The 26,476-nt window shown below is 39.8% G+C and overlaps 1 protein-coding gene across 16 annotated transcripts in view; it reads right to left on the bottom strand.

The window, feature by feature from the left end:
• DOCK4 (dedicator of cytokinesis 4) overlaps nucleotides 1-26,476 on the bottom strand; it is a 457,247-nt gene that overhangs the window by 48,128 nt on the left and 382,643 nt on the right. For 8 of the 16 annotated variants that reach the window (XM_021079277.2, XM_021079279.2, XM_021079282.2 and 5 more), the window contains exons 31-36: nucleotides 20,136-20,284; nucleotides 18,354-18,439; nucleotides 13,154-13,180; nucleotides 12,914-13,009; nucleotides 11,987-12,047; nucleotides 8,085-8,178 (exon numbers count right to left, since the gene is read on the bottom strand). In XM_021079277.2, coding sequence (XP_020934936.2) covers nucleotides 8,085-8,178; nucleotides 11,987-12,047; nucleotides 12,914-13,009; nucleotides 13,154-13,180; nucleotides 18,354-18,439; nucleotides 20,136-20,284 — 513 coding nt within the window. The remainder of the gene's footprint in view (nucleotides 1-8,084; nucleotides 8,179-11,986; nucleotides 12,048-12,913; nucleotides 13,010-13,153; nucleotides 13,181-18,353; nucleotides 18,440-20,135; nucleotides 20,285-26,476) is intronic. The other 8 variants (XR_014834200.1, XM_021079278.2, XM_021079281.2 and 5 more) reach the window with 1 other exon arrangement.

The following is a 26,476-nucleotide window of genomic DNA, read 5'->3' as shown; positions in this document are numbered from 1 at the left end:
ATTAATATGGCCAAATCGATCAAGAAGAGGAACCAGAATTCATTGCCATTGATGAAGGACTAGAGTAATTTTTCCCCTCCGACACAACAATAGCCAACTCATTTACTAAACTGAATAAAATGAACAAAATGAATAAAATGAACAAGCCCTTATGTTATAATCCCTCCATGTGTCTCAAAAGACACAGGAGTAGCTTTCAACGCACTATCAATAAATGGTAATCCTTTTTCCTCATTTCTTTGCCTTAAGGGTCACTACACATAAAGCTCTTAAGGAACATGTTAAGTCCTAGTATTATGATTTAGCTCCGTCAATGTATAAAATATAGTTGTGATAAGAAAGGTCTGGATTCTTATCACTTTTCTCATCTCTAATTGTAGAAGGCCAGTAGGCACAGGCTCTGGCCTTTTTTCTTTGTAATTACCTTTGGTGACGCTCCAGTCTGTGGCTTCAGTGATTGTTGCAAGAGCGTTCATCGCCCACCAGCAGCCTCTCGCTCCCCACCACTCAGTCTGTGCCCTGTTACCGATACGATCTCCTCCACTGCAAACGATCATGCTGCTCCCATGATTAAGACTAGCCACTAATACTAATACTAATTCTCCATAGCTAATTGGATAAATTTCGACTTCCTAAAGGGACAGAGAAGGCTGCGCTCCATAGAGTACAGGTAAGAAGGAGCCCACCACTGTCTCCCTTAAGACGCCTCGAGCCCCCTTTTATCACATCATCAAGTTTTGCTGAAGGAAACAAGATGCATCCTGATCCAGACATAGCTGCCTAACAGGGACAGAGGCGCCTCGTGCTGCCTGAGCTCTGGACAAACTCTTTTATACAGTGAGATAGACAGAGCATCCCTAGAGGGTGTTGCTTAATTGGTGGATGCAGAAACAGCCATGCTGCCGCAGTGTAGGTTGCCATGGCAGACTGCTTGAGACAGCACAAGAATGATGATGATAATAACCAGAACATCATAGCTGTGCTGTACTTGAAGAGCCTTCTAGTTTTTTCTAAGGTCTCCTGAGATCATTTCCTAATCTTCTAATTCCCCACACATCTTATCACATGAAGCGTCTAAGAAAACCCCACGTGTGTCTTTGTTCTTCCATCCACACGCTTTGCTCCTGCCATGGGAACAAACTATGGTTCCCCTCACTTACCACAGCAACTAACACCTAAGGCCCTTCAGAGCCTTTCCCTTTTATCTACTGAATAACTCCTATCCTCTTAATGACAGAGCAGGAATTATCATCTTTGTCTCTCGGATTTCTTTTGTGTCTCCCTGATGTGAATGAAACACATCCACCTGCCATATCACTAAACAAAGGATGCTGCAGCCACCAGGCTACCACATTATAGCTGACCAAACAGTGAGCCCCGAGGGACCTTGGGATGGAAACAAAGAATACGGCCATCTAGGAGTCAAGGGCTGCAGCCACCCCGAGACCACGCCTGAGGAGACTCAGAAGGAGAGGGCACAGGATCCTGGCCCCAGAGAGCTAAGGTGCATATCAAAGGAAGGACTTCAGGGAGCCTAGACTCTTGCAGATTTTTTTTTTTTTTTGAATGATTTCAGTGAGCCTAGACCCTCCCATAGATAGAAAAGCACTAACTCCTTAATTTGAGATCATCTGGTTTTCTTTTATTAACAGTAATCTTCTGATGTTCTGGCTACCCAGCTTCTGTTGCAAAAACTCATGTGTACCCTGGCTTACCCCCTCCCCCTTTTCTTCTACTGAGCCGTCCCTTGGTTCTGAGTTGCTGTGTTGTGGGCTTAAGTCCTCAGATTTGTCCACTGCCTAAAACATAACTCTCAACCTTAAAGTTGTGCCTTTTTTTTTCAGTGGGCACAGAGTACTCAAAAAACATCCCTGAGACTAAGCATGTCACAGTGAAAAGGAAGAGGGGTGAGGGCTGAGGGAACTCCACCCCACAGCTGAAGCCTTCAGCTGCCCACAGGGAGGGACGTAAAAGGCAATGAAGGTCAAATTCACAGACACAGAAAGTACCAGGGACTGGGGGAGGGGGACATGGGAAGTTATTATTTAATGGCTATAGGCTTTTGGTTTGGGCAGGTGAGAAAGTTCTAGAGACGGATGGAGGCGACGGTTCACAACAATGTGAGTATACCTAATGCCACTGAGCTGTACACAAAATGGGTAAGATGGTAAACTTTACGTTATGTAGATTTTACGACAATAAAAAAAAATGAAAAAAAAGGGGGGTGGGGTTGGGGAGCAATTAAGCATTTCTAGTCCCTAAACTGCTTTCCAAATCATTCTTGCCCTGGGGATGTCCAGGGGATGGCTGGAAAGTCAGGTGGGGGTGGGCTGCCCCTGAGAAGTAAGCAATGGTGGGCCAGCAGAGGAAGCTGACAGGTGACTGAATGGTGACGTGGGAAAGTTGTGAGAACAAATTACACCTGTTTGAGAAATGGATTTGGGAAAATGATGGAGTATATCTGGGAAAACAGGGTGTGTGAAGGAAGCTGTAGAAAAGTTTCATTCAAGGAAACATGGATACCTTTGTGGCATGGACAATACTGCAGACTATGGAGGCTGGTGACACATAATAGTAAACTATAGATGTTTTGTTACAATACATTGTAGCTTTATTTTTCTGCATCTTTAGAAGACAATGTTACACATTGAAAAAGGAAAAATGAATCCCATCCCAAATTTCCAACAGACAATGTTTTTAAAAGTGCTTATGATTTTGAGAAAAAGCCATCGTCACATAATTAATGATAGGCCATCTCATGTCATCATTTGTGTACAGGGAAGACACCAATAAACAAAAAGAAAGAACAGGTGAAGGGTGGAGATGAACTGAGCAAAGAAGGGCCCCGTCACAAAAAGCTGGAAAGGGTGAAGTCTCTTAAACCAAATCTTACAAAGACAGAAAAGTGTCTCCATCAATTTCACTTTCTTCAAGGACACACAAAAATGAGGACAGAGGAGAGATGAGTAAAACGCTTCACGGGAAAAGAACGTATTTCTTATGACTTTGGGGAACATAAAAACTGCAAGCTGGGTAAACAAATTAAAGAAAAAGATGTAGCCGTTTTCAAAATATAATCAGACAGATTTGGATTTTCAGAAAACCAAAATATATCTGTTACGTATCTTCAAGGGCTTGTCCTCACTTTCCTCTCTCAGTTCTTTCTTAAATGATCTTTCAAATAAAACAAGTCTACGAGGTTGTTTACACAGTTAGAAAAACTAGGTTCACCATTTCTCTCAAAAACTGGCTACAAACTACTTTAAAACTCCCAGACAACAGAATCAGCTCAGAAATCTTAGTTTATTTTAAATAAAAACTATCAGCACATCTGTGTGAAGAGACACCAGGGCTCCCTTAGTGACTAGGGATTACCAGGACTGAGGAGAAAAGCCTGCTCTCAAGGTGTTAACATTTCCTTGCGTGCATTCATTAGTGATATATATTTTTTAAATTACACATTGCTAGGCACTAGTCTAAGGAATGAGAAGATTAAGAAGAAGAAAACATCACCTCTATCCTCACAGAACTTTAAAAATCTGTCTATTTACCTATCTCCCTATCAACACACACACACATACCTATTAATACAAACAACATGACAGGAGTTCCCGTTATGGCGCAGTGATCAACGAATCCGACTAGGAACCATAAGATTGCAGGTTTGATCCCTGGCCCTGCTCAATGGGTTAACAATCCGGCGTTCCCGTGAGCTGTGGTGTAGATTGCAGACATGGCTTGGATCTGATGTTGCTGTGGCTGTGGCACAGGCCGGCAGCTACAGCTCCAATTCGACCCCTAGCCTGGGAACCTATATAGGCCGCAAGTGCAGTCCTAGAAAAGACAAAAAACAAAACAAACAAACAAAAACACCAAAAAACACAAAACAACAACAAAACCCAAACAAACAAAACAACAACCACCACCACAACAAACACCATGATAGATGGATGCTTTAATGGAAGTCTGAAAAAAACCTGCAATGAGAAAAGAGTTGGAAACATTAACTAGAAGAAGATTTGGAAACATCAAGGCAGGGGTGCTGGGTCATGGAGTTTGCGAGGGAAAGAGAGGGGAGGCCAGGACTTTATGGAAAAGATGCTATAGGAGCTGGCTCTGAAGGAGAAAAAGAAGGACTGTAATACAAGAGTGCAGATGAGGTTGAACAGACATGTGTTGGTTCAATGAATGATGGTCCTTGAATAAAGAGTTTGAGCTTATTTTGCAGAACACATGAATTGACAGTTATATTTAGAGAAGCAGCTTGCAAAATTTTCTCAAAGGGCCAGACAGTCAATAATTTAGGCTTGCAGGCCATACAGCTTTTGTTGCAACGACACAACTCTGCCACTGGAGCACAATAGCAACCGTAGACACCATGTAATTAAGTGGGTGTAACTGAGTTCTAATAGAAATTTCTTTACAAAATCAGGTGGCTGGCCTGCAGACTGAAGTTCCCTGACTCCAGCTCTAGTGAGTAACTTTGGGGATAGTTAAGAAGCAGTCCAGGTGAGAGAGGAGGAAGACCTCATTGAGGCAGGAAAACCAGAAACAATGTAAAGGAAGTGGTTTTGATTTTTAGGAAGCAGAATTAATAGCACTTCATGAATGAGGGCACTCAAAGCTATCACGAAGTTCTCCAGACCTAGTAAACACTGATGCTTTTAATTTACGTAGGGGAACCATAGCTAGAGGCGCATGCTTAAATTCTGGGACTTTGAGCACCATTTCAGAGAGAGTTCCTATACTCTTTTCAAGCTGATGGAGGAACCATGATTCAGAAGTTCTTTGGAAGAACACTGAGGCAAAAGACTAAGATTGGTCATTCCTAAATCTAGTTAGAGAATTCTCATTCTGGTTAAGGTGTCGTAAGCACATTCTAGCCTATCTTTCACACTGATGCAACTAAAAACCCTAGACAGAAAATATGAATCAACTATTGGAGGATTCAGAAACATAAATGAGAAGGTAGGAAACATCAATACTCAAAGAAGGGCCATATAGTGGTGAATTCTCTGGTTTTATTTTTTGCCCCTTACATCTCCTGGCTTAGCCTTCCCTGTCTCCTGGAACTGGAAATGGAAACAGACAGAAAAAGCTCCAAGAAAAGCTCCTCTAGTCAGAGGACTGGGAAAGGACCTTCTGTGGGATGGAACACTTTGGACTCTTTGGGACCACTCGAGTCCCAGGACAAACTAACTGCAAATCTGCAAACCTGCAGTGGGACAGTGAGGACAACCACAGTGGCGGCAGCAGCAGCTTCCATTTTTTCCCAGGGAGACCAACTGTCATATAGTGCATCACAGCATGGAGACTCAAGCCTTGGCTCTAACCAGGTGAGAAGTCTAGGACAGGGAGCCTCCAGGAGATGGGAAGAGCGAGAAAGATCAGAGAGAGGAAGACAGGGATTTCATTTCATTTCATTTCATTTCATTTCATTTCATTTCATTTCATTTCATTTCATTTTGTCTTTTTAGGCCTGCACCCCTAGCATATGGAAGTTCCCAGGCTAGGGGTCTAATCACAGCCACAGCAACAGCATTTGCGACCTACACCACAGCTCAAGGCAACACCACTTCCTTAACCCACTGAACAAGGGCAGGGATTGAACTTGTGTCCACATGGATGCTAGTCAGATTCATTTCCGCTGAGTCAGTAGGGAACTCCTGAAAGGGATTTTAAAATTCTGTATAGGACTTCTTGGGCTCACTCCAGGCTATACATGTATAGAATGAACTAGAATCAACAAAACAAAGATTTTGACAAATGAACTAAACTATAGATAACATTCCAGGTCCCAGACTCTTCCTGGGTGACAAACATGTGGGAAAGACCAGAAAAGTACTTGCAAAGACTTTGAAAACTAAACTGACCCTCAGAAGATGGCTCAGTACTTGAGATCTGAAACTAACTGGATTGATTTTCTGCTAAAATAAAAATAGTCAATATTCTGCAGAATATTTTTAACAGAAGCCAGAATCTTATAACATTCAGAATATCTGGGATACAATCCAAAATTACTTCACATTCAAAGAACCAGGAAAACTAAATGAATCTCGAAGGGAAAAGGCAATTAACAGATGCCAACTTGAAGATGATTCAGATGTTGAAATTACAGGCAAATACTATGAAAGAGCTATTATAACCATGCCACTTGAAGTAAAAGTGAACACTTGTGAAACAAATAGAAAGTTATGGGCTCTTAGCAAAGAAATTGAAGCTATTAAACAAAATGGTTAAATAAAAATTTTAGATCTGTATAATAAAAAATAACAAAAATTAAAATTTCACTAGAAGGGCTCAGTATTTGAATGGAAATGACAAAGGAAAGACAATGGACTTGAAAATGGATCAACAGAAATTATTATTCTGAAGACAGAAAGAAGAAAATTTGAAAAGAAAAAAAGAACAGAATTCTAGAAACTTAAGGAATAATACCAAAAGGCCTCACTTCCATATCAGTGGAGTCCCAAAAGAGAGAAGAAAATATATTTGAGGAAATAATGCCATAAAACTTCCCAAATTTTGATAAGGAAGTGAGTTTATAGATCCAAGAAACTCAGCAAACCCAACCAGGATAAACTTAAGGAAAACTGTACTCATATACATCATAATTGAAGTGCTGAAAACCAAAGATGACGTCTTGAAGGCAACCAGGGTAAATTACAAATTACTAACAAGGTAATAACAATTTAAACTGTTTAAATTTCTCATCAGAAACAATGGAGGCCAGAAGAAAGTAAAACAATAGTCCAGGGATCGAACTCCAACCTCAGTAGTTAACACGACCTGTAGCCATGACACCACCAGGTCCTTAACTGCTGGGCCACCGGGGAACTGCAACATTTTCTACGTACTGAAACAAAGAAACTGTCCACCTAGAATTCTATATTCAGCCAACATTTCCTTCAGGAATGAAGGTGAAATAAAAATTAAGGAAAACTAAGAATTCTTCACTGCTAGATCTGCTCTAAAAGAAATACTAAAACATGGAGTTCCCTTCGCGGCTCAGCAGTTAACAAATCCGACTAGGATCCATGAGGATGCGGGTTTGATTCCTGGCCTTGCTCAGTAGGTTAAGGATCCAGCATTGCTGTGATCTGTGGTGTAGGTTGCAGACGCGGCTCAGATCCTTCGTTGCTTTGGCTGTGGTACAGGCCACCGGCTGTGGCTCCAATTCTACCCCTAGCCCAGGAACTTCCATATGCTGCAGATGTGGCCCTAAAAAGCAAAAAAAAAAAAAAAAAAGGAAATACTAAAACAAGTTTTTTGAGTTGAATGAAACCGTTAACAGAGGAAAACTGAGATTTTCATGAATGAAAAAAGAGCAACAGAATAATAGGTAACTATCTGAATAAATACAATAGATTATTTTTATCCTCTTAAATTCTTTAAAATAGGTATGACTTGAAAATTATGACATTATCCAAAGGAGTTTTTAAGGTACACAAATGTAATACCTATGATAACTACAACATAAAGTAGGGAGGTTGTAAAGTTCCTATATTTAACTTCCTATATTTACCTTAAGTGGTGAAATGCTAAATTTAGGTAGACTGTGAAAAGCCAGGTCTGTAGTTTATAATCCCAAAAGTGACCTTTAAAAAACTATGCAAAGAGATAACAGTTTTTTAAAAAGCCAATATATAAAATAAAATGGAGTACTTAGAAAACATAAATTTAATAAAAAATACATTTTGATTTTTTTTAAGTTTTTTTGTTTTTTTAGGGCCACACGCATGACATATGGAGGTTCCCAGGCTAGGAGTCCAACCGGAGCTATAGCCCCTGGCCTACGCCACAGCCATAGCAACGCTGGATCTGAGCCTTGTCTGAGGCCTACACCACAGCTCACAGCAATGCTGGATCCTTAACCCACTGAGCAAGGCCAAGGATGGAACCCGTGTCCTCATGGATGCTAGTCGGGTTCATTAACCACTGAGCCACGAAGGGAACTCCCCATTTCATTTTTAAAGGAGAAATGCTTGAGTTCTCAGCTCTGATTAAAAAATAGAGGAGTTATTATGTTGAATATACCAGTGTCCAGCCCACTACCCCAGGCCTGAGAGAAAAGACACAATTACCTGTGAAGTTCTGAGCTTTGAGATGCAGATCATAGAGCTTGTGGATGTAGCGTATATACATCTCTTCCTTGTTCAGTTCAGTCTTATAGAAGTTCTATAAAAAAGAGCATAAATATGGATATTTCAACAATCAGGCTGGCAAGTATCTGCTCTTTACTCTGCTCGATGTTCCATGTCTTGCACCAAGAGAACAGATACATTTTTCCATACAAATGTACTTTAAAAATCAAGTAAGGAGACCCAGTGATAGATTTTAAAAAAATTTTTATTATAGTTGATTTACAATGGTCTGTCAATTTCTGCTGTTCAGCAAAGTTTAATATTGTTTTCCAACTGCCAATGGACAATCAGTTAATTCAATCAGAAATATTAAATGCATGTAAGAGAATAACCTGTTTATTAAATTTGATCAGTGATATTCAAAGGATAGTTTCTTTAATTTTAAACTTATTTGGTTTTAAATGAAAGGTTTCCAGTTTATGACCAGAACATAAAAGGATTAATGAGAGATTTTATTTCAGATTACTGTTTTGGAGCTTATTGAAAATATTTTGTTTATAAAAAAAGTATCTGGATCTTACCATACGTGTCTAAAATGCTTTAACATTAGTCATCAAAAACTCAACTTTGACCTGGACATGTGATGTTGGCATTTTAAAGGTATATTTTATAGGCATCCATTCCTTTACCATACCAGAAAACATATTAGTCCAGACTGAACTTGGTAAACATAGGAGCAAATGTGTAATAAGTTGGATTCCAGCATAAGCATGATGTTCTGAGACTCTCAGACACTTTTAGTGAGTGGATCATGATACACTATGAAATCCCGACTTAAGCCATATTAACTACTATCAGCCTTGCTGCTGTCACTTTACCGATGTTAGCTCGTATACAAAAGAAGGAAAAAGGAATAGTGATGATAAGTCTGTCGACCTGAAGGAGTGACAGGTTTTTCTAAGGGGGGAAGGCCAGGAATTCTAAAAAATTTTGAAGCTGATTAGCCAGAAAGAGCTTTGATAATGGACCAAACGAGCCAATGTGGCTAATTAAACTGTAACTTGGGCTTGAAGCCTAAGGATCTGCTGTCAATGAATTTTCTGGCCACTTCCTAACAGGTGTCCATTCTTCAATATGAGGACTCGTCTAACCTTGAGGCACTGAAACTTAGTTGAATGCATCATAAACAATATTTTTTCTAATTGACACCATTATCCAACCCCTTCCTCTTGTGTCCTGGAGATCTTGGCATTCTTTAAAAAGCTAAGTAAAGAATGCTGTTCACATCTCTCTGATTAGAACCAAAATCATTTCATTAGCAAGAGTTGCTGTACCATAAACATAACTCTAACAGCTCCATAGCAGGCTTTTATATTATTGAAGGATGATTTGCTTTCATACTTCTCTGCTAAGAAGATTTCTTTAGGAACAAAACAAGCTATTACTCTGTAAATGAAGAGTTCTTAACAACAACAAAAAAGATCTCTCCAGGCAGCAGATGAGACTCTGTCAGGTATGTCTGGCAAAACTAGTGAGTGACACAAAGAACAAAACAATAATTCCATTTCCTAGTATTAGTTATGTCAAAGATTACACATTTTTACCCATCTAGCACTACAGTTTAACTCTGATCTTATAAAGAAAGTCAGAGTTCTCCTGCAGAAAATCTGGAATTGATCTTTTCAAAGAGTTAAGACTGAGCTCTAGGAGGAAGTAAGTGGTTAAAGAGAACCATACTGCAGCTAGAAAACATCAAAAACTTTCCATATGGAGTAGAATCTAAAAAGATCAGCTTCAACGTTATATATGTGGTCTTTTAATAAAAAGTATTCTCATGCTAGTTGAAATTAGAACAGCTTTCAAAATGTGAGCATTTCCTATAAAGATTATTCTTGTGTCAAACTATCAGGATAAATTATTTGTCTCAAGTGACCATTGATGGGGCCACTGATTTTATTAAGTCTCGGGCTTATTCCCACTGGAAAACTATGCGAAACACATGTAGGTCAGAATATGCATTCTTTCATCCAAAGAAATGATCTGTTAGAGCAAATGAGGAAATGAATCCAGGGTCTACGTTTGTTTGTGTACCTCCACACGGAGGGCCCTGGGAGAGAAGACGGAGATAATCAATAGAAGATGATTTCTTTAGGAAAAGGGAAAAGCTTTCTTTTTTTTTTCTTTTTTTGTCATACCTGCAGCATGCAGAAGTTCCCAGGTCAGGGAGGGAACCTGAGCCATAGCAGCCACCCAAGCTGCGGCAGGGACCATGCTAGATCCTTAAGCACTAGGCCACCAGGGAACACTGGCCAAGGCTTTCTTTGAAGTCATTTATGAGACTTCGTTCCTGGAGTTGCAGCAGAACCAGGAGACAGACTGAGAAAACCTGAAGCTTATACAGCTCTTTGTTTTTCTCCCCAAATACTGATGTACAACTAGGGACATGGAAGGAGATCAGGTGGGGGACCTTGTTCCTGGTGAAAGGCTGGCAAAAAGCTGGGGAAGCACAGATAGGAAATTTAAAAGTGGGAATGACTGTGCTCAAGGTTAGAAATAAGTGCTAAGAGGAGAGGTAATGGGCTGACCCAGTGAGCTTGACTTGATGGCCTGGAGGTTACTGTTGGGTCAGATGACAAAAATTATGGAAGAAACTGCATAATAAGATGTGGCCTGACAGAGGATGCTCAGGCTGTGCTATTTTTAGTGACTGATATCGGAGGTGGAGATGTAACAATTAAATGCAAAAATGAGGAGGAAGTGGTGGGTGTGGTAAAGAAGGATAAAGTCATATATTCAGAGATGAAGAAATGCGCAGAGAGAAAACACATTAGGGAATCAGATTAACAAGGCAGTCATCAGACAGCAAAATCCTGAGCGCTGAAGAGGGGCTATTAGGGGAATAAACAAAACAAAACAAAACAAACTGAAATCAGAGAGCTAGGACAAGACAGCATCAGAGTGGGGGACAAAATAAAATTTCAAAGGTGCAGGCAAATAGAGCAAAAGACATGTGAGAGACTCATATGGATCAGGGTAAGAACTGGAATTCTGTCTGTGCAAGTACTTAGAATAGATGATGAGGTTTCAACTATTCTGCAGAACAAGAAAAAGAGACCATGATATTCACAAATTTAGAACTGGAAGCAGTCACAAGGCATTCCTGTATTTGAAATCCGATTAAGGTAAACTATTTAAAGCATCAATTTATCCATATTATAATTTGAAAAAGGAATGTAAACCTCTGGTCATTCTTTTGCTCTGTAGTGAGATTACCATTTTACTTAATAGTTAGTTATGAGACATTTCAATATAAATTTTATTTTACTTCCACAGTTCTGGTGTAGCCAATTATCCTTACATAATCCTATTTTTGTTCTCAAAAATGTCTTGTTTGGCTGAGATATTATACGGTCATTCTGGTTACAACCCAAACTTTAACAATAGTGGTATTAAGGATTTAATCTGCAAAAAAGCCAGAGAGTAGAAATTCATGTGTGAAACAGGAAACAGGTCTGTTTACAAAAGAAGAGTGTTAATATTTATTAAAATCTAGAATAAATGTAAGAAGGACAGAAACTGTGCACACAGAGGTGAGACGTGTCCCCTTCTCCAGGGACCTCGTGCTTTTTCCTAGGAGAGCACAAAAGACTCCAGAGCAGAAGAGTGATGTAGCAGGAGAAGGGAGGCACTGCCCTGGGATCTTCGAGTGGGTGTGTTCTGCAATGTTCTGAGCTGAGAATCTTCTAGCTTTTAATTCAACTTGAAGCCAAAACAGTTCTAAACTCTTCTAAGAAACACCCAGCTCAAGACATATTGTGGGTGAAAAACAAACAAAGCCTAGTGTTTCTGTGAAATAACACACATTAGGAATATAAGGAAGAAAAGGGGAAGCGTCTACTAACCAGGAGGCTAACTGTGCAGCCAATCTTTTTGCCGTCTACCTCACCCACTTTCATGCAGTCCCTAAAAACAAAAAGCAAGAGTCAGAACTTAGAACTTCCTTCCTAGGGGCAAACATAGTTTGTTCTTTCAGGGGAAAACACAACAAAAACAAAAAACCCATCAGAGACTAGAAGCAATGAGCAGGTTGCTGCTGGGATAAAGGCTCAGTGGAATAGAGGAAGGGCCCTGGGAGGTGTGAGCTCAGCGGAGGCTGGGGGGTTGGGGGTGTCAGACCCTCCTGAGCCCCATTTTCCACTGAGAATTTTCACTTCCAGGTAGATTGCGCTTCCTTTCAAAAGACCAGGGGCTCAGGCGGACAGTATACTGAAGGTGTCATATTATACACTTGCACTGGGAGGAGAAGGAGCTGGTCATCACAGTGAGAATGAGGCTTTTATTCTTAAAATGCCATGCGTTTAAGTGGGATGAACTGCTTTAGCAGTTTAGGTCATTTCAAAATCAAAAAATGATGTCTATGAAAGGTAACAGTGTGCGTTTCATTTCCCCTCCCCTTTGGTAAGAAAACAGCATGACTGTACAATTCTCTGTTACTCTGTTGTCCCCCTAAGACAAATGGATCTACTGATTCTAACAGACGAGTCTAAACACACAAAAAAAATTTTTTTCTTTAAAGACAGGACTCTGAGAACCCTCTTAGTTCATTAAGACTTTGAAAGAACTGCCAAAAAACCCCAGAACAAAACATAGGGAAAAACAAATAACTCTGAACCAGCTAGTTAGAAGTCCATCATTTACTGCACAAAGTTCCACTCTCTGATGATTAACTCTTTTGAGTGATTAACTCAAGTGGAACATTGACTCTGTTCTAACTCCTGGACTTTCTAAATGTAGCGCAGCACATCTGGAAAATGGGGGACTCGGCTTACCTGTAATCTAACAACCTCTCCATGAGTCGAGTTACAGTGGCGATTAATGAAACACCACTTTCCCTCCATGTTTCCCGCTCAATTTTCTTTAGTAGACTGGAAAAGAAAGAACCCAGGGCATTTTCAACATTTATTTTTATCAGTCACCATGACAACTATTTTACTTTCATCAGTACCTTAAATGCCTTAGCAACCACGGCAACATCTCACAAGTAGCACAATTTGCAAACAATGTCTTACCTAGGATACGGACCAAATAGTGGAATTCTAATCCAGGAAGCATTGACAAAGCAAATTGATTTTCAGATTATCCAAGTCATCAAATACGAACACATGCATATAATCATATTTTCAAAATATGCAAGCACCTCACAGCTCAAAGACACTGTTTCCTAGCTTCTCTCTTCCACTAACAGAGGCTCGCGCCCCACCACATCAAATAACACTGCGAAAAGCGAAAACAGGAGTGCCTCTAAGTTTACTTTTAAGTAAGAGCTTGCTTTATTCACATAAAAACGTTTTCCTACCTCTCAGTGGAATGCATCTTCATCCAAGCAGTTTTACTGCAATGCAACTGCTACAGGAAAATCCTTGTACAGACGGTATGACGTTTTGCGTTTTTTCCTTTCACTTAACATTTGCCCACTCAATACATATTGTACTATCTGTGCGCTCACTCAACAGTTTCATTCATTTTGTCATTAATCACAGAGGCTTTTTCTATGTGGTTATTACAGCAGACTGATGACAAGTACCAAACCACATCTCTCCTCCTACATTTTCCCTACACTTAAGCACCTTGGAGCAGAGGCACTGCTATGTAAACACAAAACAGTAACAATCATAGTAATTAGGGGCTGTTTGACTTTCCCTCCCACCTTGTGACAAATTCACCATATACTTGGCAAAAACCTTTACGGTTGAACTGTCCCCAGAAGATAGAAGTAAAAACATAGGCATGATGATATAAAGATGCTTCCCTTCCCCTCCTAAATTCAGTGATCATTATTTCTGCCTAAAATCTTGTTTCCCTTTCATCTTGGTTTCAGGAATAACACAGAGGGAGAAAACATTTCTTACAAGCACCATCTCAGCCTCGCATATACTGTGCCTAGCAGAAAAAAAAAGCTGTTTTGTCAAATCTTTTTTTTTTTTTTTTTTTTTTTTTTTTGTTCTGTGGCTACATTCGCTCTCAATTTTCCTTCCCACTCTCAACTTTGTCTTGCTATTGCCATTCCAGTGCCCAGTCTTGTCTCCTCATCTGTTGCCCAAGCATCCCTGATCATTTGTTTTTCCTGTTTATTCTGAGCTACTTCCTAGGTTAAAGAGGAGGGCAAGGGGGAGACAAAGCACATGAAAGGATGGAGTTAGCCCGGACTAATCCCCCAAGGAAAGGACCCCTCGTTTGTTCTAAATGCGTTTTCTTTAAAACAAACAAACAAACAAAAAAACCTCTGAAAAGCACCAGTTTCAAGCTTAAATGCCAAACTGGTACTGGATCAAGTACTCAAATGCAAATCTGCCTGCCAAAGCAATGCAGGATGATGGAGACATCTTCCCAAGTGACAGCCCACACCTCATACACTTTGAGGCTGAAAAACAAAGAACTCAAGTTAGGTAATAATTCTAAAAATATATGGAGACTTCTTTTACAGGCATGAGTTTCATTAATTAGCACAGCCTCCAGATGCAGTAGGAAATCTCAGCTACACAATCCTCTTGTAAAAAGAGGCACAGCTTTGCAGAGATTGTTTTCCTGAGTAACTCAAGACCCAAATGTCGGGACCAAGCCTAGAATGCAAACCATCTGCCTTCTCTGCCAGGCTTGCTCTTTCTGTGGGGCAGCCAGACCTCCCAGTTTACCTGATACACACCAACAAGGAGAGGCTCTCAGGCAAGAGGAGGAGAGTCTAGATCACTTGGGTGACATTGGCCTACCATTTGGTATATTTCCATTTGGTCTGTAATTGTGTTGACGTGCTCATGTTGAGTACACAAGGAACTCATCTAATAATGGTGAAAGATGATTCCTTTCCTTTTTTGGGGGGGAAATAAAGTGATAAATGGCTGTTACATAAACTAATGCTCTAAACTTTACGTACATGTCAAAAGAGCATAAGTTATGCATCATTCTTTTTTAACTTTTTAAACCATTTTTAGAAGTACACTTAATGTGTAATGTTGCATTAGTTTCAGCAAGAGGATTCAGTAATACAGAAGAATATCAATATCTATTCTTTTTCATATTCTTTTCTTTCCTTTTTTTTTTTTTAGGGCTGCACCTGCAGCATAAAGTTCCCAGGCTAGGGGTCAAATTGGGGCCAAAGCTGTCATCCTACACCACAGCCACAGCAACACCAAATCTGAGTCACATGTGCGACCTATGGCACAGCTTGTGGCAACACCGGATCTTTAACCCACTGAGCAAGGCCAGGGATCAAATTCACATCCTCATGGACACTATGTCAGGTTCTTAACTGGCTGGGCTACAGTGGGAATTTCCAGATTCCTTTTCATTATAGGTTATTATAAAGCCCTAAATATAGTTCTCTGTGCTATACAAGGGGTCCCTGTTGTTTCTATTTTATATACAGTAGCGTGCATATGTTAATCCTAAACTCTTAATTCATCCCTCCCCACCCCTGAAAGGTGAGATCCTCTTGCTTATTGATAGGCAATGGGACTCAGTACCATTGAGGAGCAGGATAATTTGCAGTCCTGTAGGATGACACATCGCTCACCAGGCTTTTACTCTATGAAAGCATATGAAGGGTGTACGATTTGACCTTCGTCTGACCTCTCTGTGTCATAGTGGGATTGTTCAGAGGCCATGGCTTATATAAAACACCTGTGTCTGTGTGTGCTCTTGTTATTTCAAAGAGAAACATTAGAGACCTAAAATACTGTTATGTAGCTGCTATAATTAAATGTGTGATCACTAAACAAAGATTTATGAAATAATTTGGGGTCTTAGTGAATTATTTAGAGCAATATTTACAAAGCATGGTAGAGGACTGATGTGGAGTTTCTCTCTTCTCTTCTGGAGGGTAGAGCCTCTGAGGGTGTCAGTACCTCTACCATGTGCTGCTACGGCCCAGTCATGCTGTATCCTCAGCCTTAGAAGAGCACCTAGCACAGGGAGATGCTCAAGAAATGAAGCCCAGTGAGAGAATTAAGTGATCCCAGAGAAGCAGAATTTAATTCTGATACTCTCTTCTGGATAGTGCATGGGCGGCAATGATCCACTATTTCAGTATTATCCAAAACAATGAATCCTGAACTCTATTTATTTCAAAAAGATTTTGTGTGGGCAAAGGAGAGGGTTAAGGAAAGATGAGTTCTTAAGAAGGAAGATAGGATACGAATCCACAGTATCATTCTAAAGAGGTGATTTTGGGAAGCAGTGTGCTACTTTCAGCTTCTGAACAAATTTAAAGACATTTTGGCCATGAGTTACAGAGAGTAAATGAAAATCTGTACCATAACGGCATGTGTTCCTAATTCATAATGTGTGCAATGACTCATCGGGATTACACTAATTCCCTGTGATTTCTAGTACCAAAAAGGTATTTTATTGTCTCCTGAAATACAGTTAGATTTTTCACTTTCTTTCCTGAGCCCAGGTAGTAATGACATTTAATTATCACTTTATGTTTTATTTATTCCCCATATGCTGATCATAAAAGCATGAAAGAAAAATATTTATAGTAACATTTCTAGTAATATGCTAAGAATCAACAAAAGACTAAAAATCTCCATTGAATGAATCAGGCACCTTAAAATAGTCCTAATTATAGAGGCTTAATATGTTAATTATTGGTTTGCTTTTAATGTCAAGGTACATCTTCTATTTCAAAGCCCTATTTATACACAAGCAGTCCAAATTGCATGCCATCAGGCCCTTATTAAAGCAGATAAGAGGCACTATAGAGCTATGTGAGTGTTTATTAATCTCGTGAATTTATTATAAATAATTAATCCCAAATCTCAAGAGATTCATTTCACTGAGTGCTTTCTCATTTTAGTTCTTTGTTCAAGCCAAGGACTAGTAACTGAACTGAGAGTGGTTCTCAAATGCAATTTATTATAGTGGATGAGGTTTTAATCAGAATTCTTGCTAAACTCCAGCTGTCATGAAAGACAGATGCTTTGTATATTAGAATGAACAAGGACTTGGTGAACAATTATTAAAAGTTCCAATTTAATTATGGTATCAGAAGAAAATGGCATTGTTCAGGATTCGGTACAAAAGAATATATTTTATCACCCACCACCACCACAAGAAATCTGTATGCCCCCTTCTTGGCTGTTCCTTTCAATATAATTTTCTTAAAAGCTTCAAGAATGATTCTGAACCAGGCAAGCTGAAATCTATCAGTCGCTAATAATACTTTTCAAACCTGTATACTAATATATTTACAGGTCTAAATTTATGATCGTGACATGAATTACAGAATTTTAAATTTGGCCATCAGTATTAAAGCATTCATATTTCGTTTTAGGTGACACGTGGGTGTAAATATAAGCAAAAAAAAATTTTAATAGACAAAGATATTGCTAAATTGTTTTTGTACTTCTGAAAGAATTGTGAACATTTCCCAAGCCCAGTGAGCCGGTTCTTTCTTCAGGAAGAAACATTTCATAAGTACACAAAGTTTGAAAAATGACTAAGCTCCATAGAAAGCAGTAGAGAAAACAAGCACTAGAATTAAACTCCGAAAGCGCTAAAACCTTTATGTGTCCTCTGGCCATTTCACCCGGTGGATGAATCCTTGATGCGAGTAATTCACCCTGTGCCGGTGATCACACTCTTACATTAGTGAGGACAACCTCACATTCTTACATGAATAAGGACAACCTTGAAGCCCCCTTCCAACACTCCATTTATTTCTCTATCCTCTAGACAAATCCTAATCGTAGAATTGACTAAAAATGATTTGCTTCTGCGATATTCCAATAAGAAATATTTAGGAAGCAGTGAACAATGCTGAATGAGCAATCGGTACTGAAAAATTAAATCAAGTGTTGAGGAATAGATGCAAACTGGATGAAGTATCCCAACAGCACATCAGCCAAGGATGTCTTGCTTTCGAAAGCACCACGTACCAACATGACCAACATACCATTTGTTTTCCTCTCCCTCTTCAGCCTCTTTAAAAGCATTATCACGTAACCCCCGTTTTAAAATTATTAGGCATGAAGAGAGTGAGCTGTGTTACATAACACTTGTGATCTGTCCTAATCAGACTAATCTGAGATACGTCTAATTATCAGTATAATAAGATCCATTTGCCAGAGTTAGGCAATTATCCTTTATTTCACACTCCACAAAGACAAAGCACTCCTGTGAGACCCAAGCTGTCTTTGTAGTTCTCCCGCTGCTTATCACTGACACCAACTGCCCCCAGTAGAAGCAACTTGAGATAAACATGTTACTCACATACTGTTGAAGAGCTCACGGTATGTTTCATCACCTTTGCCTTCCGACATCAGGCTGTCCAGTTTGTCAATGAGCTTGGCTTCCACCTGAAACATATCCAAGTGTTACTCTCTCTTTCCTCCCCTTCTCAAGTAGGCTTTCCCAAGCAAATTGAAACCTATTTATTTCTGTAAGGGAGAAAGCCACAGTAAATTTTGTGAAAGCGGCATTATCAGCTTTGGTTAACAGGAGACACCCCCTTGGAATTCTAGGGGGCCAATTTAGATGCAGCAACATGACTCCAAACTCCCGGTGGGGTAGCAGGTGCTGCCGCCAAAGACTCTTATTTGTTGATTCAAACACAAATGCCTTCAGCCCAGCTTAAACGTTTGAATTCCTTTTTTGGGAGCTGTAAAAACTGGCAAGCCCAATGTCTTTTTTTTTAAATCACGATAAATATAAGAACATCAGCAAACTAATGTATCCTTAAATATTCATTTAAATATTTGATGTGCTTTGTCTCTATTTTCTTTCTCAAAACACTTCGAGGTTGCGCCACAACTTTGCTGAAGTGGAGAATTTGTCCTAACCATGTGCAGATGGTAGATCCATACACATATTCTAAGTCAGCAATAAGCAGCATGAGAGAGAAAGGACATATTTCCTGAAAACTGTAGTCAAAATATTTGTATTTTCAAGAATGTAAATCCTTTAGGACTTGACTATCAGAAAGGCAGAAATGAATATCCCTTCATCTCTCTGAGGCAGCAAGAGACAGAAAATGAAGAATCTGCTTGGCCAGAGAGAGTTAAACAACTAGGAGCTGGGAGGGATATTTGGCTTTGTCAAAGGACTAAGCCCGATTTTTCTCTTTGAATCAAACTTCATAAGATGTTAAAAGAGACGGCAAGTGGGTCTTGCCCAATACAATTTTTAAACAGCCTTTCATTCAGCTATTAGCTTTCTTGAAAATAAATGCAGATATTAGTACAGATGAAATGCCATGTTTTGGGGAATGGAAGGGTTCTATGTATGCATTCAGCTTGTTCATACAGTTGATGATCATTTCTAAGACTTGAGAAGGGCTTCATCTGGAGAAGCAAGGGGGAGACCCAGCTCCTTCCCACAGGTGAGCGAAGTGACTGTGTGAACAGGTACTAGGCCTGCAATCTCCAACATGAATGACTCGGCATGGCAAAAGCAGCCGATTTCTGCTATGAGATCTGGTTCTGTAATAAGAACAACTGTCTTTCCAAAACTGAGGGAGCACTGTGAGATCCTGTGTCAAAGATAAATAATGGGCTCATCTCCTTGGAATTTCCCTTATGACCATCCCTACTGCTTTTCCCTTTAAATTAATTCTCCATGCTTCAAGCAAAGAGCAATAAAACACACTGCGCATCAAATGTTCAAAGCTAAGCCATTCCCCAAACACAATATGCAGACCACTGAGAGGTCAATGATTTTAAGAATCATTAACCTTCTCATTCCTCTGCCTTGTGTCCAGCTGGGAGCCAATAAAACGTCTGCCAGTTCTTAAACACAGACAGGACTTTTTTAGCTGAAAGAGAATGAAATGTTTTTTGGGGGGCTTCTCCTAGGCTCTGGGAAACACAGTACCAGAGGGTGTCCAAGGCTATGTAGCTCATAGCTCAGGAGTAGGCAGCCCGGGCTGGAATCTGGGTTCATTGACGGCAGGTTCGGTGCTCCTTCCCTAACTCAGAGTTGAATGTGGAGGCCCAGAGATGCTCAAGGAGAACTGCAACTCTTCCAGCTGCTCTGAGGAGCAGCACATCCACCTACCTGTTTAAAATTGCCACTCCGCCTCTGCTCCCAGTCCATCATATCATGAAAAATAGGAATCATGACATTCCGGAGATCTGGCTGGGGTATCAAGGTCACTTCTAGGAAAGGGCCAATCAGGGCAGGGATGAAATGAAGCTTGTGCTCTCCTAAATTGAATGAAATATTTACATTTCAGTATATTTAGTTTTAATAAAATTTCAGAAAATTAATGTTACAAAATTTGTTTAAAACTACTGTTGCAAATATACATTCAACTGTAGCTGTCTTCTCAAGCAAGAAAATATTTCCCTAAGCAGATATATAAACAGTAAATTTCCATGTGTTAATATTTCTCCATCATTTTTAATTTAAAAACTAGGGATTTACCTTATTCAAAGTTTTAAAAAGCCATAAGTTACAATGAAATATTGTATAAATCATTAGGAATTGGTTAGGTATACTATGGTACATTCACTTATTAAAATTTTTATGCAGTCATTAAAAATGAGGTTGAAGAAGAGTAATACAGGTGAACTTTTTCAATATAATTAACTGAAAACGCAAGGTACAAGTACATTATGCACAAGTAGCACTTTCACTTAAAAAGAAAATATATATGATAGGCTAGAATATAATATTTCCTAATACAATCCACAGTGGTTATCTCTGGGTGATGATATCCCTGGTGATTTTTAAAAGTTGTTCTTAAGTGTATTATATAATTTTTCTTGTTTTATTACATAGTAAACATATTGCCAAAGTAAAAATTTAAATGGTGGCTCAAACCAACAAACAAAGAACAATTTTCTGAAAAGATTACAATATGATAATAGTGAACTCAAATTGGTGTTTAATAGGTGCTCAAAGGTATGGTACCCATAATTCAAAGGAAAGGAAGATGGAGGGTGGGGTGGACACAGATGATTTTGTCTAGAAGATGAATATTGAGTTTGGTCCATTACTCCAGTCATCCATGTTAAATCTCAGAGAGTTTCTATTTTTATTGTAAGAAAAGGGCATGCTGTGACAAATGTACTATTGTACATTTCATGTATGTACATTACATGTATAACCCTTCACGCCATGGATGAAAGCATATGATACTGAAGCATCTACCGAAACCCTTTCCTGTAAGCCCCTGCAACAGGCTGGGATCGAACCCACACCTCCACAGCAACCCAAACTGCTGCAGTTGGATTCTTAACCCACTTTGACACAGCAGGAATTCTCTCTTTCCTCTTGTTTTTTTTTTTTTTTTTTGAGGTTTCATCAAAAGTAACTTCATTGTTGCTGAAAATGGCATTTCTCATTCTTTTTTATGGCTGAGTAACATTACATTGTATATATGTACCACATCTTTATCCATTCTTCTGTCAATGAACATTTAGGTTACGTCCATGTCTGGGCTATTATAAATAGTGTTTCAATAAACAATGAGGTGCATGTATCTTTGAATTGCAGTTTGGTCCAGATATATGCCCAGGAGACTTATAGATCATATGGCAATTCTTTAGTTAGTTCTTTTGAGGCGCCTCCGCACTTTTCCATAGTGGCTCCAAGGCTTATTTCTTAACTGTTTTGTGGGGGGAGGGATGGAGCAGGAGGTTGGTGTTAGCAGACCTAAGGTATCATATACAGAGTAGATAAACAACAAGGTCCTACTGTATAGCATAGGCAACTATTCAGTATCCTGTGATAAACTATAAAGAAAAAAAGAAAAGGATATGAAAAAGAATGTGCGTATATTTATATATGTGTGTGTATATAGGTGAATCACCGTGCTGCACAGCAGAAATTCACACATTGTAAATCAACTATACGTCAACGAAATAAATTTTGAAAAGAAAAAAAAGTAACTTCATTGTTTCTTATCATCTCTAAACTGCTTATCTATACCCATTATGTGTGAGGAATACACTTGGCTTCTAATTCCTTTTGCTTTCCTACCTTTATTTTTGACCTAGGTAAATATTTTATCTTTCCCAAAAGACTGCTTAATATTTCACATCAGAGCAAGAACATCTCCTTCTTGAGGAAAAAAGAAACTTCCTTATCAGTGTACCCGTGTATATCTTCCCCAAAAGAATGAGTACTTCCAAGACCAACAAACTCACTGTGGCAGAACATACAGAAACAGCAGTTCAGAGTTCTTCGCCCTGTATTTCCCCCATCTTCCCAACATACACATTTCAAATGGGTAACTAGCAACCAGCATTTGCAATTCCTTTCTGCAGTTATTTTTGTCAGGGCAGAAAGCAGAAGCAACCTGAACTCAATCACTCTTACTGTCATTTGTAAAAGCTTAAACCTACTCACTGCTTGTTCAAGATGTCCCAGCAAGCGAGGAGAAGAAAAAGAAAAGCAGAGGAGATTCCTGCAGAGATGAAGGCTGGCGAGCCCAGAAATTAGCCAGCCTTACACCTGTTCGGTGACCCTGCCTTAGGAGATGACTGCATAGCTTTAAAGTCTAGCCACAGATGCTAGGCTCCAGCACAACCATGAACTGAAAGGAGCCTGTGCACAGGACAAGGGCCATTTTGGCAAGTGGTGAATATTCTCCCTGCTACCTTGACACCAAAGAGACATGAAGCCTTTGCACAGCTTTTGGGTCTGCATAGGGAAAAGAGGATGAGAGAGGCAGGAAATACAAAATAAAATGAAATTCCTGCCAGCCTGGATAGTCCTCTTATACCTGCTTTGGTGGAACAAGATTCAGGGCTGCTATATAACAATCTTTGTTTTTAATTTTTCCTGAGCTGGCATCCTTTGACCTCTCTAACAAGAACATCGTTAGCATACACTTATTTTATTTTCCACAATTTGCTTCAGTATTTTTGTATCTCTTTTGAAAAAAATCTCTTCCATTTATAGACATCTTACAATGTGATTTTTCTTCTTTAAAAATTTTTTTACTATGAAAAATCTCCAATGCACCTAAGATTCCAGAGGATAGTAAAATAAATCCCCACATACCTATCACCTAGCTTCAATAATTATCAACAACTTTTTGCTAATCCTGTTTCACCTATCAACCCAATTATTTTTCCCCTAGGAAATTTTTTTTTTTTTTTTTTTGGCTTTTTGCCATTTCTTGGTCTACTCTCGTGGCATATGGAGGTTCCCAGGCTAGGGGTCGAATAGGAGCTGTAGCCGCCGGCCTACACCAGAGCCACGGCAACGCAGGATCCGAGCCACATCTGCAATCTACACAATGCCGGATCCTTAACCCACTGAGCAAGGCCAGGGATTGAACCCGCAACCTCATGGTACCTAGTCCGATTCGTTAACCATTGAGCCACGACGGGGGGGGGGGGGGGAACTCCTCCCCTAGGAAATTTTAAACCAAGTCAGAAACATCATATAATTCTACTTGTACAAATATCAGTAAGCATCTTTTTTCTTCTTCTTCTTCTTTTCTTAGGGTGGCTAAGGGGTCAATTGGGAGCTGCAGCTGCTGGACTACACCCCAGGCACAGCAATGCCAGATCTGAGCTGAGTCTTTGACCTACACCACAGCTCATGGCAATGCAGGATCCTTAACCCACTGAGCAGGGCCAGGGATCCAACCCACATCCTTGTGGACACTAGTAGGGTTTGTTACTGCTGAGCCACAACGGGAACTCCAGTAAGCATCTTTAACAGGTAGGCCATTTTATAAATACAGAATTACAATGTCTTTACCACACATTTTAAAAAAGGCAAACGGTAATTCCTTAAATTAATCTAAATCCAGCCTCTATTAAAATTTTCCTAATGGTTTTAAACTATGTCATTTACAGTTAGTGTCTTTCAACCATAACCCAAACAAAATCTATACACTCTCTTTTGTAGCCTGATTTTCTATGACAGTAGAGAGGTCATATCCATATTTAAATCATTGTTCAGGAATTTATGGGGATAGTCTTTCTTTACTGAAAACACACTTTGGGAACAAAGAAGCTGTGCAATTTGCACAAGCTCTCCACCATAGAAATTTTATTCCTACTCATGCTGCAAAGCAAAATCCTAAGCTATGTACGGCAACAGCAAAATAAACTTCATTTAGAATATTTCTTTTTAAATCACAGATTTGGTATACTTTTCCCATCTCTAATTGTCAGCCACATGGGCTTGTTTTGAGGTATTTAGGGCACCTGCTACTGGGGCTGTCGGAGTTGTATATTTATGCACACAGAGCAGCCTGTTAGGGAAGTATTGATTTTTCTACAGCAGTTATAAGACACTGTGTTTGCAAATGTGGAAGAAAGAGCCCACTTTATATTTAGTAAGAATGTTAGTTCAACTAAAAATAGAAAGAAAAAGTTTAATCTTGCAGCATGATGGATGGCAAGGACTGGACATGGCACTAAAGGCTAACCCTTTTCTTCATAGACTATTCTTTTTATTTATTTATTTATTTTCTTTGATTTTTAGGGCAGTGTCTGTGGCATATGGAAATTTCCAGGCTAGGGGTCAAATTGGAGCTGCAGCTGCTGGCCTAGGCCACAGCCACTGCAATGCAGGATCCGAGCCACATCTGTGAGCCACACCACATCGCATCATTGCAATGCTGGGTCTTTAACCCACTGAGAGAGGCCAGGGGTCAAACCCATATCCTCATGGATAATAGTCAGGTTCCTAATCAGCTAAGCCACAACAGGAACTCCCCTTTGTAGACTGTTCTTGCCAGCATAGGTATAAATGTATAAATTTGAGGGAGAAAATTCATGCCTTCCCACCTCCCTTTACTTATTGAGGTAACACTGTTTTATCACATTACATAATGCTACAGTGAACATAGGAGTGCATATATCCTTTCAAAGAAGTTGTTATGGTATTCTTCGGATAAATACCCAGAAGAAGACTTGCTGGAACTCTCAAAATAACTTGTACATGGCCAGTCCTTTGTGAACAGAGTTAAACTGAATCTATTAGCCTGTTCCATTAAAAATGTAAATCTATAATTATCTGAATAAATTCTCCTTTGGCATTCAAAATGCTCACTATGACATATTTATAGGTAAAAACAAAATTATAACTGATGTATTTTGATATTCTTAAGTAACAAGCTTACTTAAGCTCTATAAGGACTGTTAAAACAGCACCCTGAATACTTAATTTATCTTACCATTTTTGTAAAAGTATATCTTTGAAGAGAAGATTTAGTATCTCTGAAATTCTCCAATTCCAGTTGTTGTATAGTAGCAATGACCTTTAAAAGTCACCTGATATCTGGGAAGTCTCAGATCATATATAATGCAGAAACCAAGGAATGAAGTGAAAATTTACTCTTTAGGTGAACTATGTCATGCTTGAAATTTGTACTTGAGTATAATGAGCCTTTTCTAACAGAGTGCTAGAGCTAGTCTTTAGGGCTGGAAAAACAAAGAAAGGGGACAGTGTTGCCTGAAGCAGTGCTTTTCGATCCTTAGCCAAGCGCATTTAAGAATCATCTTGAGAAGGAAGGATTAAAATGGTGGAGCTATAAGATGTCATGTTCACCTTCTCCCACAAACACATAAAAAAAAAAACACATCTCCATGTAGAACGACACACACAGAACATCTACTGAACACTAGCAGAAGAACTTAAACCTCCAAAAAGGGCAAGAAACCCTCCACATAACTGGGTAGAACAAAAGAAAAAAAGAGAGAGAGAGAAAAGGAATCAGGATGGGACTAGTATTCCTGAGAGGGAGCTGTGAATGAAAAAAGGAACCCACACCCTGGGAAGCTACATAACCAGTAGGGAGATCAGCCACGATGCAGAGACCTCAAGTTTCCAAGAAAAGCTCATCAGCTAGACCAAGGAGGGCAAAGCAAAGGGAGAGCTGCACAGATCATTTGCACCACTGCACTGGACACCACAGCCCGAGACACTTGGGTGCTGAGACCCAGGGTCCGGAGACAGTAAGGACAAACCACAGCAGTCATCTCAGAAACCAGAGTGAGGCATGGCCTGCCACCACTAAGGGTCTGTGAACAAGCTCCACCTGTGGCCCCACTCACCTCGGAGGTTGGCAGAAAAGAGGTCACTGCAACCGAGCACCACCCATTGCTACTCTCATTCCCCTAGGAATACACCCGCCCTGCTGCTGCCACTGCCAAACACTCTGGACAGCACCTACACATGCTTGATCACTGTCGCTTCCAAGGACCCTGCAACTAGCAGCAGCCTGTGCAGCACCTCCTGCATGGACTAAGTGGGACAGGGTGCTTCTTGCGTGGTCTACAGGTGGTGGGGCAAACCACTGCAGTTATCTCTGACTCCAGAGGTGGACGAGGCCTGCTACCACTAGAGGTCCATGAACAGGCATCACTTGCAGCCCCAATCATCTCAGAGGGCACCACAGAGGAGGGCACTGTGACCCAACACCACCT

Source organism: Sus scrofa, chromosome 18 (genome assembly GCF_054392235.1).
Source record: "Sus scrofa isolate SSC_HxYL_T2T_F1_AM1 chromosome 18, Sscrofa_HxYL_maternal_Yorkshire_Landrace_v2.0, whole genome shotgun sequence".
NCBI classification, from domain to species: Eukaryota; Metazoa; Chordata; class Mammalia; order Artiodactyla; family Suidae; genus Sus; species Sus scrofa.
The sequence above is the reverse complement of the archived record's forward strand: the minus strand, read 5'-3'. Positions and strand labels throughout refer to the sequence as shown.